Source organism: Rosa rugosa, chromosome 2 (genome assembly GCF_958449725.1).
Source record: "Rosa rugosa chromosome 2, drRosRugo1.1, whole genome shotgun sequence".
NCBI lineage: Eukaryota > Viridiplantae > Streptophyta > Magnoliopsida > Rosales > Rosaceae > Rosa > Rosa rugosa.
In genome coordinates this window covers 10106692-10123614 of record NC_084821.1, presented here as the reverse complement: position 1 = coordinate 10123614, position 16923 = coordinate 10106692, and the positions used below count along the sequence as shown (strand labels likewise).

Below are 16923 nucleotides of genomic sequence, written 5' to 3'. Positions count from 1 at the left end.
GACAACCAATTTGTCGCATAAAGTAGGTATTTGCGACAAATTGACAGTTGTCGCCCATTTAACATTATGCGACACCTAATTCCACGCAAAATGTCAATTAGGCAACAACTTCTACCAGTTGTCAGTTAATGTTTGTGTGACAACTTTAATATCCTTATAAAAAATTAATTAGGCGACGACTTCTGCGAATTGTCGCTTAATGTTTATGTGACAACTAAATTTTTGTCGCTGAAGAATGGTTTAGCAACAACTTCTGTGAGTTGTCGGTTAATGTTTATGTGGCAACCTTAACTTCCTCTCTGAAAATCAATTGGGCGACAACTTTAACAGGTTGTCGCTTAATGTTTAAGTGACAACTTGAACTTCCTCACGAAAAACTAATTAGGCGACGACTTCTACTAGTTGTAAGTTAATATTTATGTGATAACTTTAATTTTCTCACAAAAGACTAATTAGGCGACGACTTCTACAAGTTTTCACTTGATGACTTATGTGACCACTTGAACTTCCTCATTGAAACCCAATTAGGCGACGACTTCTATGAGTTGTCGGTTAATGTTTATGTGACAACTTTAATTTTCTCACAAAAAGCCAATTAGGCAACGAGCTCAACGGGTTGTCACTTGATGTTTATATGACAACTTGAAATTCCTAGCTAAAAAAGCGTATATATTGAGGATTGCCGGTTTATTCATATACAATTAGATAAGGAAGAAAACCCAAAAGAACAGACATCTAATTGTGCATAGTTACAAAAGTATAGTAAGAATGCAAATTGAATAAACGTACAGCATGAAGTCAGCCATTTATGGTCCAGAACTTTCTGCATGTATGCATACAACCAACTTGCAAGAAAAACCGAAAGGTTAATTAAAATGTATCGCAAACTGTGGTGAATTGAATTGATAAAAATTAATAAGAAGTTTAAAAGAGTATGCCATAACTAAAATTGATATATAAGAGAAAACTCATAGATCTTGAGTCAAGGTAAAAACACAATAAAGTTGCACCAAAAACTCAGGATCATCAAAGAGTTTATGAAAATTATAGAGCAAAGCGTGCTGATAATGTGTTATAAAATAGAAAGAAGATATAGAGAGAATAGTTGGGAGGAAGTAGAAGTGTTCTCATTCAGTCTCATTAGCCTCTTTTATACAGAGGTAGGGTTTGCATAAAAGTACATAACTAATAAGTATTTACGTGGACAACCACATAGATAATAATATTTACAACAGTAAGATTAATTATAAAAAACCACCTGACCTATCGTCATTTTCAATTCAATATCCAACAATCAAATTTTGACATTTTGGTACTTCATGTTTGCTTTGCTCAGCAATATCATATGTCAGATGTATAAGAGAAAATGCACTAATGTTTTGATGTCAATTGCTAATTTGTCAACTATGTCAATACTCTATTCACTCAAATTGACAATTGCCTTAAATTTATCAATGCACCAATTAAAGGCAATTCTATTTCAAAGACACTATTTAATTTAAAATTTGATTTATTAATAAATTGCAATATAGTTTGTGTATTATGGAATGTTTATAGGTGATGTGGGAAGTAAGAAGAGTAAGTGTGTGTTTATAGAATTTTTCAAAATTTTTTATTTTATTTTTTAAAATAAATTGTGTGAAAATTAAAATTAAAAAAAATAGCAAAAAAAAAATTAACTAACGTACGGTTGTCTTTAGTTCCAACTGCTGGAAAAGAACTTAAATTTAAGAGCTGAATTTGATTAAAAATATAATAATGTTGTTGCCAGTGACCCCATGTGCCAGTGTCTTGAATTGGTCAAACTAATCCGCTTGCCAAGGATTAGTAAGCAAATTGGTACTACCACCTAGGCCCCATGAATTGATTGGATTCGGCTTCTCGGCTAGAATTCATTTTGCTATAATATGCTTGGATAACATTGTGAGCTCGCCACTTCAGCGTGGTTCAATCTAAGGGCCATTAAACTGACAACACAGAAAGCCATAGACTTCACTAACGATCTCCAAATGTTAAGGCTTTTTCAAGTTTCCCTCCAACAATTTTTACCTTCTACTAGTTCCCTCCAATCAGACTTCCTCTTCCTCACTGCTGATACATCTCTTATTCTTCACGATCACTCTTTATCTCAGTCCAAATTTCATTCATCTTTAGATGCTGGTACTTTGCTTTCATCATTCAGGTATCTGTATCTAGCTCTTTAGCATTGATCTTATGGATCCTAATCTTATCCCATTTAGCGTTTTTGGTTTTGAGTTTTGGTTCTTTGAAATCTCAGCCTTGTATCGATGGGTGTTTATCCTATTAAAGTATTCTATGTATATATGTTTAGCTAAGACATGATTCAATCATTCTTATTCTCTTGATCTGATTCTATGGTTTGTCATATCAGATTCTTCTATTTTTTTGTTTTGTTTCAGAGCTAAAAACTGAACAGAGTAGCGAAAACAGAGTAGCATATAAGCCAAACTTCATAGCATGATCCATTTTGCTTCTGAATTTGATTGGAATGTTAATATAGATTTTATATGTTATAGATTGAAAATGAATGATTGAATGGAGCCTATGGATAGAGATGACTCGACTAGTCCAGATTATAAGCCAAGGAATGGTATGGAGTTTGACTCAGAAGAATTAGCATATGAGTTTTATAACATGTATGGGCGAAGAGTTGGATTTAGTATTAGAAGACATACACATTACAAGAACAAGCATTCTGGTAAGCTCATCTCAAGAATATTTGTTTGTTCTAAAGAAGGTTTACGTACAATAGATAAGCGAGACCATTTGACTAAGAATCCTCGACCGGAGACACGAACAAGTTGTGATGCTAAAATGATCATTAAGTTGGATAAATCAAGTGGTAGGTACAGAGTTGTTCAATTTGAAGAAATTCACAGCCATGATCTTGTAATACAAGAGTGTGCTCACATGCTACCATCTCAACGAAATGTTACTTCTTCACAAAGAGCTGAGATGGAATTGGTACAAGATTCTGGAATCCCACTGAAGTTTTCATTCGAGTTAATGAGCAGAGAAGTTGGTGGAAGAGAGGCTCTTGGATTCACTAAACAAGATCAGAAAAATTATCTTCAATCTCAAAGGCAAAAGAAATTGGCATATGGAGAAGCAGGATCCTTATTAAAATACTTCCAAAATCAAGCATTAGAAAATCCCTCATTTTTCTATGCTGTGCAATTGGATAGTGATGACCAAATAACAAATATTTTTTGGGCTGATGCCAGGATGATACTTGATTATGGTTTATTTGGTGATGTTGTGAGTTTTGACACTACATACAGAACTAATGAAGTCAATCGTCCATTTGGAGTATTTGTGGGATTTAATCATCATCGTGAGACTGTAATCTTTGGGGCAACATTGATGTATGATGAAACTTCTGATTCGTTTACATGGTTATTTGAGACGTTTTTGGAGGCAATGTCTAACAAGGCTCCAAAGTCTATTTTACAGATCAGGATGCTGCAATGGCTAAAGCTTGTGCAAATGTGATGCCTAACACATATTACTTGCTTTGCACATGGCATATAATGCAAAATGCCATTAAGAAAGCAAGTAGTATATTCAAAGGTGATGAACGGGTCACCACCTTCTTATCAAAATGTATGAATAACTATGAAGAGGAGGATGAGTTCCTAGTTGTGTGGGAAGCAATGCTTAATGAATACAGTGCACATGAAAATCCTTGGTTGAGTAGTATATTTCGATTAAAGGAGAAATGGGCAAAACCATATGTCAAGTGGGCATGGTCTGCTGGAATGCATACCACCCAATTAAGTGAGAGTTTCAATGCTAGCCTAAAACCATATGTTAAGTCAGACTATGATGTGGTTCAGTTTTTCAAGCACTTTGACAGATTGCTCAATGATAAGCGGTATAAAGAGTTAGAGGCAAAGTATGCTTTGTGCTACAAGTTACCTGTTATTGGGATATTTTCTTCAATGGTGATCAAGGCTGGAAATATTTACACTAAAGCTCTGTTTGAAGAATTCCATATTCAGTATGAGAAGGCTCTTGATTACAACTTAGTTGGATGTATTCAAGATGGTGATGACATTTTGTATAAAGTTGCCTTTAATGTTCATCCAAAGGAGAGATGTGTTAGGGTGAAGAAAGACCAGTCCGTGTCATGTAGTTGCAAGTTATTTGAGATTGAAGGTATTTTGTGCCGCCATGCAATAAAAATCCTTACTAACTACATGAATGTCAAAGAAATTCATGATCAGTATATTCTAAAAACATGGACAAGAAAAGCAAGATCTGAAAGAGTGAAAGACATGTATGACCAAGACATCCATGTAGATACCAACCTACAACAAACATCTTGGTACAAGTCTCTAAGTTCCATATCCACCAAGATTTCATCTCGGGCCGCTGAGAGAGAAGAGACATATAAGTTTGTTGTTCATCATTTGGGGGAACTAAGCAAAGCTATTGAAGACATGTTATGTTCAAAAATGGATACATTACATCTTGGTAAGGATGATCAGATTACAGAATCGTGTACTGTGATTAAGGGTATTAATATAGCCAAAAGTAACTCGGATAAGGAAAAAGTTGTTCAAGCCAAGGGATTCAAGAAAAGGGAGAGTGCTCGAGGAAGAAAAAGAAGAATTATAGGTGATTTTGAAAAAAGTTTGGCCAAGAATCGAAAAGGGAGTACTCTTGAGCGAGAAAAGTCATCTAGTAATGATTCAACCAAGGTATTTCGTTTTTGTAAAATTTGTTCATCTAGTTCTGATTCAACCAAGGTATTTCGTTTTGTTAAAAGTTATTCAGGTTTGTTTTTTCATTTTTCATGTCATCAGTCTGGAAATTGTGGTGCGCCAATTCCAATGTTATGGATGCCATTTCAAGGACCTCAAAGTTTTAGTTACCAAGCATTACTTAACTCTCAAGGAAGATGATGGGAAAGACTCATACCGTGGTGATGAATGATTTGAACTCAGAGTTCAGTTTCTTCTCCTTTTTGCCATCTGTGGTGAAGCATATCACAGAATCGTGTAGATATTAGGCTTTGTACATGCAGCTTGCTGTCTTCTTCTGCAGTTTGGGAGTTTCATCAGTTTGTGGAACTGTTTGGGACTTTCATCAGTTTGTGGAACTGTTTTTGCTATTCATCAGTTTGTGGAACAGAGATGCTTCTCATTTATTTGTTTTTCATGTATGTTTCTGGTGCTTCTCCATTTTGGTCTCTTGCTCTTTATATAATTCACCTTCCTAACTTGCTATGCAATCACATTTCTTATTACACTTTAAGCTATATATATCTCAATATATACTTTAAGAATTGCCATTTTAGAATGTTCTTGGACATGAGTGGCATGGGATGATGGAGCTATGAGGTATTACACTTATATTCTTTTATCAAATGTTTCAGGTCCCATCTCTAATGCTCCTTGATTTTAGTAGTGACGTCAAAATATAATTTATGCTGTAGCGTTCATATCGCAATAAAATTAAGCCTGGTTTTAATAAGACTTCCTCTGTTTGTCTGGTCCCAAGAGCAATAGCTAGTCTTTTGTTCCTTCTAGGAAAGATCACTGCAGCACATGCATTGAGCAGGATTATCCAAATGGGATACATATATATATGGTTTTAATAAGGATGAAGTGGTACTCTGGTATTGACATTGATCACCATGACGTTATATTTTATGTGTTTTGGTAATTGCCCACATGTATTACAATAGGAGTCTGATGTCTGATATGGTAATGTTTAAGCTATGATTGTGCAGTATGCCACAATATATTGATGTGCTTTTTGAAGACAGCAATGTTTCTTTAACTTATAATTTTTATTTTTATTTTGCTTTCTGATTTGAAATCTATGTACATCTTATGGGGGGCGGTTGGGGGAGCACCTTTTAGCTTAATGCTGGTAGTACTAAAAGATTTAGTACATCATTGTTGATTGATGAGTTAAGTGTGGAAAAAAATAATGCATTTGTACGCCCTGAGCTTTGATTTGGAGTAGGAAGGTACCATTGGTGTGAAGTAGAGGAAAGATTGGAAATTTGTAAGGATTGGTATAGATGTTGTAATTTTACCAATTTCGAAACTTTTGGTCAGATTAAGAGAGAAAATGCTGAAGCTGGTTTGTAAGTTATGAAGCTAATGTTATTCATCTTCACCTTCAAGCTATGAAGCTAATGTACGTTATCTTGCATTTAATAAAATGCTTTAAAACAGACCAACCCAGATAATAAAATGCTTAATACAGATGGAAAATACTAACAATATGCAGAACAAACAAAAGGGTAATCATAACAGACCTGAGAAAACACATCAACAAAGTAGTCATCTTCAAATTCGATCTACTGCATCAACAAAACGATTTAGAATTCATTCCTACAACCTCCCAACAAAACCCGCCCAAATCCAATAAATTGAAATGCACCCAAATCAATTTGATTCAATGAATAACATAACACAAGATGGTGAGGGGAAGGAGGAAATTGGGCGAAGAGAGAGAGGGAGATGTGAGGAGTCGAGAGATCGTGTTCGATTCAGTGCACGACTAGATGGCATGGTGAAGGGAAGGAGGAAATTGGGCTAAGAGAGAGAGGGAGATGCGAGGAGTCGAGGGATAGAGATCTTGTTCGATTCAGTGTTGATGTTAAAGTACTATTTGAGATCGTTAGTGAAGTCTATGGCTTTCTGTGTTGTTAGTTTAATGGCCCTTAGATTGAACCACACTGACGTGGCGAGCTCACAATGTTATCCAAGCAGATTATAGCAAAATGAATTCTAGAGAGAAGTCGAATTCGAATTGATTATACCAATACCACCGGGTGCATTGATGTTTTTTCACAAAATTAGCCATTGACATCCATATTAATACATGAATTGATTAAACCAATACCTCTGTTGATTGATAAGGTGGCAACTGCAACACCCAAATGTGGTGGATTTTCTATTGTATAGTCCATGAATTCGTGTCATGTGAGAAACTGTTTAGGGCAACGTGTGTTGGGTAAATATCAATGAATTCAAATATACTTATAGCTATATATAAGTAATTACAATGACAATTTACACAATGGTATATAGATTACAATACATAACATCCGAATGAAATAAAGAAATTTTAATTGCAAGAAGACTGACTTGTGATTCGATAGAGGCTTGCAGATTAGCAATGTTCTTTAGACAGAATTTCGCCCCTACTAAGTGCTTGTAGTTCGTTAGGCGTTTGACCACAGGGATACAACTATCAATAATCCAAGAGCCTAGCAGCAGGCCTTGGATTCCAGCGAACATACTAAGTGTTTTTTTCTATGAGGAAAATGAAGAAACCAGACCCGTAGTTTGTGGATGATGCTCCATTTTTGAAGAACTTTTGATGTGTTTATATAGTGTTAGAAACCACTTCAGTTCAAATTGAGATCTAATAATTTAAATGTAACTCAAAAATACAGGCATTTGTGGATTCAATGCGAAAATTGTTATAGATTAAATTATAAGAAATTTTTAAAATCCAAAATGAATATTTGTGAACAGTGTGGATGTCATTTGAAAATGAGTAGTTTCGATAGAAAAGGTAAGTTGATCAAACTTATCCTTTTTTTTTTTTTTAATTGATTGGGGGAGGTTAGCGTTAGAAAGTTAGCAACACACACACCCTTCGGGGGGTATCCCAGCAGAGCCGGACTAATCCCTTCCGAACGCCACGGGGCAATAAGCACCCATTAGCTGAATTTGTACTTTAATTTCAAATTTCAAAAATGAAACTGAATTTTATTTTTCAAAAATAAAATTGAAATCTATTCAAACTCCAATAACGTAGTGTTGTGAAGTCACACATACCAAATAGTCATATTTTGTAAAACAGGTTAAGGGTTGTGAGGGTGATCAACCAATTTTGACCCACAATTAAGACAAATGACTCAACCATAAATGTAGTAATGATTTCGGGTATGAATGTGACAATAATTACAGCTATAAGTAAGGCAATCATTGCAGCTATAAATGCGAAAACGGTTATAGAAATAAGTGGGCAATGATTACAGTAATAAGTGTGGTAATGATGACAGTAGTAAGCGCAGTAATGATGACATCCATAAATGTGGAAATGATGACGATTTTCCGCCCAAGTAAGCATTCACCTACAAATAGGAGGCTCGATAGCCAGGTAACCCATCTCATCTTCAACTAGTTTACTACACTCAACTAAGGAAAATACTTACTTAGGCATCATAGGGTTTTCTGCAGGTACCCCTTCTCTTCAAGTTAACGGTCAAACAAAGTTTCTCGATTATTCCTAGTTAGCACCCGCTCCAGTTCAAATTTATTGGTGAGTCAAAATCCAATTTGTATTTTCATCACCAATAAGTAGCATCGTCTGTGGGAAAAGTCAACGATAAAAAAGGAAGCTTCTCAATTGTTCCTGATCAACTCCCACTCCATTCCATATTTATTGGTGAGTCAAAATCCTATACAGATTTTTTTCATCACCAACAAATGGAGCAGTATGTAGGAAGCGCTTTTCTCTAAAAAATGATGGCAGGAGCTGCACCTCAGGAAATCTCATTTCGGTCACTAAGGACTGGAGTGACAGAATACAAATCTCGAACAGAGTTGGGCAAAGATGAGACGCATCAACTATAAATCTCAGTGCCAGGCCAGTAATCAAATTCTAAGAATGACTCCTCCCAAGTACACCTCTATACGAGAATCTATTATGCAACCCATCAAGAGACATGGACAATATTGTTACAAGGGTCTTGGGTAAAAACTAGATCAAGGGGGCAAAACCCAGGTTACGTAGACTAGTGTTCTTTCCTTTAGCGAACACTTTTTGATTTTGCCTTTTTGTTTGAAATATTTATGAGGTCGGTGGCCGAAGTGAACCTAGAAGGCCATTGGCGGAAACAAACCTATGAGCCCGGTGGTCGAAGTGAATACATAAGGCTGGTGACCAATATAAATAAAGTATTGCCTATCAGACTCGAAAGGAATAGGGGCAGTTCTATGTCCCATACAGAAACTAACTCTTTGCCTTAAGAGCAACCTATAAATTCATCATATATACAATTTGATTTTGAACTCTTGGTACTCTGAATATACTAGTGTTTTTCATTGTTATTGAACTTCACCAAAGTGCCGCTTCATGGTAAAGACGACAATGATATATAGGCGACAAATTGTTTTTCTATGGGGCCAAAGAAAAACAAAGGGGCAAGATGGGGGGGGGTCAAAAGACTCTCGAGGAGGCGAACTCTCAAAGAGACAAAGGCTCGAGGAGGTGAGTGGTGAATTGTTAGTTTAGCTGCATTGTTTTTATTCCCAGTTTAGGGATTGCATGCATGTCTTCAATCCCTATGATGGTTGTGTGAAGAAATTCAACTTGGATTGAAGCGATTGATTCATGATTTCTTGCTCTGTGTTAGTACAATGAAAAGTGTTCAGATTGGGGTCGTCTAGAGTACCTTGATGTATGTCATACCCTTATTTTTTTTTTTTTTTTTTTACTTTTAGTAAATTAATATAGTGGAAACCTACTGAACTGGTCAACAGGTTACCCAATTAAATATCGACATGTGTCATTTTTAAAAATAAAATTTACCATATTAACAACACACTCTTTCTTGATATGTAACATTGTTAAAAATCATGTAACAAGTATTGTCAAAATAATAAATTACACATAGTTGAACTACAATTATGACTTATGACAATAGTTGTTGTGGTTATTGTAATTGAGTGGTCAAAGATGTAAATATCATATTTGGACAACTTTTATCAAATGGAGAACCTTGATTATCAAGTGGAGAAGCTCCTTATAATACTGAGTTGTTACATATCTTTTGGTCTAATTTTAATTTTACCATGTTCACAACACAAATGTTGTCGGAATTGTAAAATGGTTGGTAATCTTGTAAATTGTATAGTTTTTGAAGTAATTACTACAATCAGAATAAAAGTTACCGCTTTTACATCATTAGTTGTGAGTTATGGTAAAATATGTAGTCATTGAGTAATTATTCCATTAATGATAAAAATATGAAGATTTACCACTTTGACAACAAATTTGTTGTTGTAGTTGTTAAATTGTCCATAAATTAGTACATTAGTTTAGGTTGAGTAATTACTATAAATAGGACAAAAGTTACCGCTTTTACATCAATTGTTGTGGTTGTGGTAAAATGTGTAGTAATTGTAGTAATCATTTCATTAATGATAAAAACATAAAGATTTACCACTCTAACAACAAATTTATTGTCACACTAGTGAAATTATCCATAAACTAGTACATAGGTTGTAGGTGGAGTAATTACTATAATTAGAACAAAACTTATCATTTTTTCATCAATTGTTGGAGTTTGTGGTAAATTACGACGATTAAAAGTAATTACTAATTTGACGATGGACATTACACAATATATTACTTTAATTACGCAAGGGAGAACTTTATTACACAAATGAGGACGGGTAAAGCTATGGGCATTAACATTTCTCATACATGTTCTATTTTATATAATATTTACCACTTTGAGGACTCATGTAACCACTTTGAGGACACATGTGGTAATTAGAAGAAAAAAAATCCTCATTAAAGTAAATAAGGTAAATAAGGTATTCGTTAAGTAAAGTAGGTTCTCATTAGAGTAAAGTAAATTCTCATTTGAGTAAATAAGTCCTAAAGTAGGTTCTCATTTGACTACATTTAAAACAAATATTATCTATTTTTACACTAATTGTTGTGGTTGTTGTAAAATGCATAAAAAGAATTATATTTGGTTAAGGAAACTACTAATGATATAATTAATTACATGGTAATAAAGACTACTTAACTATGAATCAACTATGAATCTCAGTGCTAATACTAATTTTGCGAGCTTAGGTTAGAAGGTTTTTGTTTTTAATAAGGAAAAAACGTAATTTTCAATTGATTAAATTTTTTTTTTTATAGTTCAAATAAATTCCATTGATAGAACGGCACATACAAACGGTCCATAAGGACACCCGGTACCATATATTCACTGTTACAAATCTTGCTCAAGTAAACCAGAGCTTGCCAAAACTAAACTTGAAACTAGGCTTACAAAAAATACTTTTCATTTGAGCCTCCTATTGCCAATGCAAGCAATTGTGGTGCGCCAGGAGGTTCAAATATTTAGTGCAAAAACATAGCAGAGTTTAGTATGCAAGCTAACATCCAACCTACAAATTGAATAGCATCCTAATACAAGGAAATAATATAATTTAGTCAAAACTAAAGAACATAGAGTTGGGTCTAGGGCAAAACACCCCAGCCCAAATTAAGGCCCAAGAGGGCAGCCCGAAGAGAAGGGGCCCAACTCAAGGCCCAGCAAGCCAGGGTTGACCCAAGCCCAGACCACCATTCCACCACGTCTGCAACGCCGCCCACGAATCCCTTCAATTGTGTAATTGTCCATTGATAACAAGCATTAATCAAACATTAATTCGCTAATGATAAAATTAATTAGTAATATAGACAAAAAAAAAAATTGGAAAGGCTAAGGGCTAAACAAGTTACCAATTTGTTAAATATTTTGAACCATTGGATATATTACTAATCCAATGGTCCAAAATATTTAACAAAATGAGGTTCTATAAGCTTGGTGAAGTTCATCAAACATGAGGGCAAAGAAGCTTTTAGATTGTTGAACTGAAGGAATACGAGTTTCAATTGGCACAGCTTACCAATAGTCATAGGGAGCCTGCCGCTCAATCTGTTGGAGTTGAGGTCAATGGTTTCGAGGTTTGAGGTTAACAATTTTTTCACTATTGGCTCCATATATAATGAATTGAAAGGCAAGGCAAGTTCTTTGATCAAGTTCCTTAGCAGTATAGAGATCCTGTAAAAGTAATCCTGAGAGGTTATTATGACCAGCACGAAATACCTGTAGTTTCAAACACTTCTCTAAACCACAAGAAATAATTGAATATATTGAAGGAAAAATCTAACAGCTTAATCAATCAAGGAATAAGAATGAAGATGAATCAATATTAGAGGATAATAATGGTATAGATCGACCCAGTGAAGGAATTGCTGCAGACATTAAAAACTAGTCAAATTCCAAGCATTTTGGAAGAATGAAGATTTCCGTGGAACTGATTATTGGACAAGTCCAGTATCCGGATATTAATGAATCGTTGAGAAAATGGTAGGTCTCCAAAAAGAAGGTTATAGCTTAAATCTAGGAACTCCACATTATTCAAGGACAAGAAGAATCCAGTTTGATCTAGATAGTGAACCATAAAGTGAATTATGAGAGAGATTCAAGTGGGTGAGATAGGTCAGATTTCCAAGGTAACGATGAAGGCCGTATATATGCTGTAAAGAAGAGATAGCTAACAAAGCCAATTGGTGTTTTATATAATTAAACATCAGTCTTCTTGCTTTCTGCCTTTTCACCTCACCAACTACACGCTTCAAGAGTCAAGACTGGAAGTTCGATCTCCACTACAAGTCTTTGCACATATGGGATGTTTCATTGGAAGGTAAAGCCTATCTGACTTCTAAAGCTCATGCGGAAAATACTCTAATTTTTATTCAATTTTCATTTTTTTATCATCAACTTTCCTCAGGTGGTGATGGATCCAATAATAATTTTTTTTCCTTTTCTTTTGCCGGTAATTTCCCAGCAAGGAGTTTAAAAATAGGATATAAAAGTTTAACCTTGTCCATTTTTTATGTTATTTATTTGGCCAGGTGTTGCACACAAGCATTGACTGCATTCTACGTTCTTTTTTAACCTAGCTAAGAAGATTTTAGTCAGAGCTTCGAATCTCTTGTACAAACCTCCAAAGATAAGCGAAAACAATTGCAACAAAAGGGGAACAATCAAACAACCTAAGACATTAAATATTGAACGTCAACGGAAACAGAGAGAACTAATAGACCTGGCATGGAAATCGCATACTACCAAATCAATCTTATACCTTACAGTAGAGCCTCATCATCACTCTCAGAAGCTCATACCTCATTGGTATTTTGTCGAACAGGTTCCGGGGGCAAGACTCGATCACTTTCAAAGTAATTAGTTTTCCTGCTCTGCAGACCTGTACGTCTTGATTGTCTGCTAGCTATTTGAATATATCTGCCTCCATGCATGTTCAATAGTGCGTGCAGTACGCGACTTTACTCTTCTCTCAACAAGATAAAAGATACTTCCTAGCCTGGCATGGTCACTTGATTTCATATTTTGCATGTATATGTGTAGCTAGCTAGACATAACATGGCTACAGAAAACTCATAAACTTTACATCACAATGTGGTTAATTAGTGGAGCAAAATTTTTTAATTTCGTTTGTTCCAATTTATCTTGAAGAATTGTCTGTTGCCAACTTCCTCATAAACATAAGAAAGAAAGAAAAAAAAAAAATAGAGCTGTGAAAACAAAAACAAGCCTTACAGCACACCCACACCCAATGGAGGATTGGGCATCTTATAGCCCATCCTCTGTTTATTCAAATAAACACACCCACACTGGCAACACCAAGAAAAAAAAAAAAAAAACTACATGCAACAATAAGAGAAAAAAAGAGTACAGAACTCAAGCTTGTAAGCCTTCAATTGCCATACACACAAGCAATTATCATCACTTGGAGCCTATCTTGAGCGCTGTGTAGGAATTTGAAATATCCATATCTCCATTTCTTCTTAAGAACCAAAGGGCAACAAACTCCCCAAAATCCTACAATGAACCCAAGAACAGTGGAAGTGTAAAACCATGGAATTTGACTTTGATGCTCATTATCTGTATTGTCTTTGCTGGTCATAATATCTGCATTATCGTTGCCATTATTTGGTTGACACTCATTTGGAAGTGGGGTACCACAAAGTTTTGGGTTCCCTTCAAATGCAGAAGCATTCAAAAGTTGGAGCTGAGTCCCTCTTGGTATCGATCCTGCGAGATTATTGTATGAAACATTGAAAGCTGACAAAAAATTGAGCCTTGTAATTGATGATGGGATAATTCCAGTAAACTGATTTCTGGAAAGATCCAATTCCTCCAAGTTCTTGAGGTTAGATATCTGCTCTGGAATGCAGCCGGAGAAGTTGTTGTTGCAAAGATTCAACGCATGGAGAAGCTGCAATTGGCCAATCTCAAAAGGTATGCTCCCATTAATGGCATTATTTCCTACGTATATTTCTGGAGCAAAGCAAGAAAATGTGTATTGCACCGATAATTTACCTTGAGATCCATAGATAGGCAATTCAAGATCATTATCGTCTATCTGATCTGCAGTCCATGCAGATACCAACTTTGGTAGTCTACAAAGTGCCTTTGGAAATTCACCTGAAATAAGGTTGGACCCCAAGTTCATATAAAAGAGCATTGGAAGAGTCCCCAACCAACAAGGAATTGACCCTGTGATTTTATTATGGTCCATATACAAGATCCCTAGCTTCTTGAGCTTAGATAACCATATAGGAAGTTCACCAGTAAGGTGACAATAGCCCAAATCCAAAAATCGAAGATTTTGGAGTCCACTAAAATCAACAATACCAAAATCAGCTCGCGTTTCCTCATCTACAAAAGCAGATCCTAAGGCCAAGAATTCAAGACTTCTGCAACGCATAAATAATTTCATTGCTGTAGTCATGTTGGTCAATCTATTGGTACTAAGCGAGAGGAAGGACAAGGATTTTAAAGACAAAATCTCAGGCTGGATTTGTCCTTCCAGGTCGTTGTCACTCAGTCGAATTGCTTTAAGGAACTTGCATGAGTAAAGGCTTATTGGCACAACACCAGTGAGACAATTATTCCCTAGATCAAGTTTAGCAAGTTGACTGAGTTTGGAAAAATTAAGCTTGGTGATGTCCCCTTTCAAGTAGTTGAATGCCAAACGCAGTTCTATAAGGTTTGTGCAATTCATGAAGGATGGGGGCAAAGAACCTTCTAGACTGTTAAAGTCAAGGAGCATGAGTTGGAGATTGGATAACTTACCAATACCTGCAGGGAGCACACCACTCAATTTATTAGAGTTGAGGCCAAGAATTTTGAGATGGCTGAGGTTAGCAATTCTCTCACTTATGGTGCCATATAGTGAATTGAGAGGTAATGCAATTTCTTCAAGTTTGGTAGCATTATACACATCTTCAGGAAGTAATCCCGAAAGGTTATTGTGACCAGCACGAAAAACCTTCAGATTCGAACACTTCCCTAATCCAGGAGAAATCTTTCCATTGAATTTATTGAAAGAAAAATCCAATCGTTTAACCAAGGGATTAGAATGAAGACAAATATAGGAGGATGGTATAGGCCCGGTGAAGCTATTGTTGCTGACATTAAAACTGGTCAAATTCCAAGCTTGTTGGAAAGTTGAAGATGGAATTGCACCATGGAAATGATTGCTGGACAAATCCAATGTCCGTATATGAGTGAATGGTAGAGAAAATGGTAAATCTCCAAAAAGACGGTTATAGCTCAAATCTAGGATCTCAAGATTATTGAAGGACAAGAAAAATGCAGTTTGATCTAGTGAGCCATAAAGTAAATTGTGAGAGAGATTCAAGTAGGTGAGATGTGTGAGATTTTGAAGTGATATTGACAAAGGAAATACACCTCCTTTGAGTTTTATTTCTTTGGAGGGTAAGCTCAAATGGGTGACCGAACCATCTAGATCGCAAGTTATGCCCTCCCAATGGCAACAATTAACTGCAGTCCAATTTAAAGGTGGTGAATTAGACAGAGTTAGGGCAAAGGATAAGAGAGAGCTGCGCTCACTTTGGTTGCATGCATGAATATTTGTAGATACATTGGAAGAGAAAATGAAGATGAGGAAGAAAAGGAAGGTATGAGCAATTGGAATGTGCACTAGCATGTTTCTTCGTAACTGTGACATATTTTGATTTAGAATGTGCACAGAGGTTGGTATTTATATTGGAATAGAAGAGTTGGTAAAGCCAATTGAAGAAGCCTAAGAATTATAAATTTCATTAAACGTGTGTCTTCTTTCTGCCATATCCTTTTTTTATATTTAAAGCAGCTCCACTATTTCTTTGCTTTAGCGGCTCCCTTCACTCATACTCGAGTCCTCCACTATTGTAATAAACAAAGGATTTCTGAGATTATTCCTAAGTGGTAATAAACAAAGCGATTCTGAAGATCATCCTGTCTGGTTATAAAAGATGTTTCACATGATATTCCATTGGAGAAGGAAGATGATCAGAAGCGTGCTTTTCTCTACTTTTGTGTGGAAAATTATCTATTTTCTGCCGACTTTTCTTCAGTTTCCATCATCACCGTCCTTTTGAAAAAAATATTTATTCTGGAGTTTAAATATTACTGGTTACACCAAATTATAATCCGTCTTTAATCTTTATAACCTATTTCCATCAACCTCTTCAGTTTAGGGCGGCTTAGATACCAGTTTGCAGTACAAGTTTGACCCAAATTGTCAATTTGCATTCCATGTAGCTTTAACCATATAATTTTTTAACATCTTACATTATCTGTGTAATTACACACTCTCCGTCAAACCAATAACATGAGGGGTATATTTCTCAGTTCTAGCTTTATGTGGCCCCGATTCAATTACCCTATTCTTGTAAATTTCCCCCCAAACTTCGTAATAATTTTCTTAATAAAGGAGGTGGTACAATTTCTGTCTGTCCCATCAAAACTCAAAGTTGAAAGAAACCGCTATGAAATGTAATTAGTTATAACCCATATTGAAGTGCAAATGTCTGCTTTTGTTGGATCCAGCTCCTCTGCAGTGCAGAGGGTGTGCAGTTATGTGAATTTACTAAAATCTGGAGCTTCCAAATGATTTAATGGCTAAAACATAGCCACATCAGCTCATATCATTTTCGGGTCTTTTTCTTCCAACTTTCATGACGTTGCCGTTAACTCCTTGAAGACGAAAAACAAAAAAAATCCAAACGAACGAAGAACTGACGAACTGGGATTTTCTTTGGATGCAG

The 16923-nt window shown here is 35.6% G+C and overlaps 3 protein-coding genes across 3 annotated transcripts; 2 read left to right on the top strand and 1 right to left on the bottom strand.

The window, feature by feature from the left end:
• Nucleotides 1–2556: 2556 nt before the first annotated feature.
• On the top strand, nucleotides 2557–3513 carry LOC133730314 (protein FAR1-RELATED SEQUENCE 5-like). The gene has a single exon (XM_062157932.1). It carries the CDS (start codon nucleotides 2557–2559, stop codon nucleotides 3511–3513), a length of 957 nt encoding a protein of 318 aa, XP_062013916.1.
• A 38-nt stretch (nucleotides 3514–3551) lies between these two features.
• Nucleotides 3552–5449, top strand: LOC133730313 (protein FAR1-RELATED SEQUENCE 5-like). The gene is made up of 2 exons (XM_062157931.1): nucleotides 3552–4724; nucleotides 5402–5449. The coding sequence occupies exons 1-2, from the start codon at nucleotides 3552–3554 to the stop codon at nucleotides 5447–5449; spliced, it is 1221 nt and encodes a 406-aa protein (XP_062013915.1).
• Nucleotides 5450–13417: 7968 nt separating this feature from the next.
• Nucleotides 13418–15842, bottom strand: LOC133730312 (receptor-like protein 2). Its single transcript, XM_062157930.1, has one exon. The coding sequence runs from the start codon at nucleotides 15840–15842 to the stop codon at nucleotides 13563–13565; it is 2280 nt and encodes a 759-aa protein (XP_062013914.1). The 3' UTR covers nucleotides 13418–13562.
• Between the last annotated feature and the right edge of the window lie 1081 nt (nucleotides 15843–16923).

What these genes read in the sequence shown, in the direction of transcription:
- LOC133730314 (XM_062157932.1), top strand. Translation starts at nt 2,557, where the DNA reads ATGGAGCCTATGGATAGAGATGACTCGACTAGTCCAGATTATAAGCCA.
- LOC133730313 (XM_062157931.1), top strand. Translation starts at nt 3,552, where the DNA reads ATGCAAAATGCCATTAAGAAAGCAAGTAGTATATTCAAAGGTGATGAA. An exon ending in CTAGTAATGATTCAACCAAG is followed by an intron (nt 4,725 to 5,401) that starts GTATTTCGTTTT and finishes CAAATGTTTCAG; the next exon opens with GTCCCATCTCTAATGCTCCT.
- LOC133730312 (XM_062157930.1), bottom strand. Translation starts at nt 15,842, where the DNA reads ATGTCACAGTTACGAAGAAACATGCTAGTGCACATTCCAATTGCTCAT.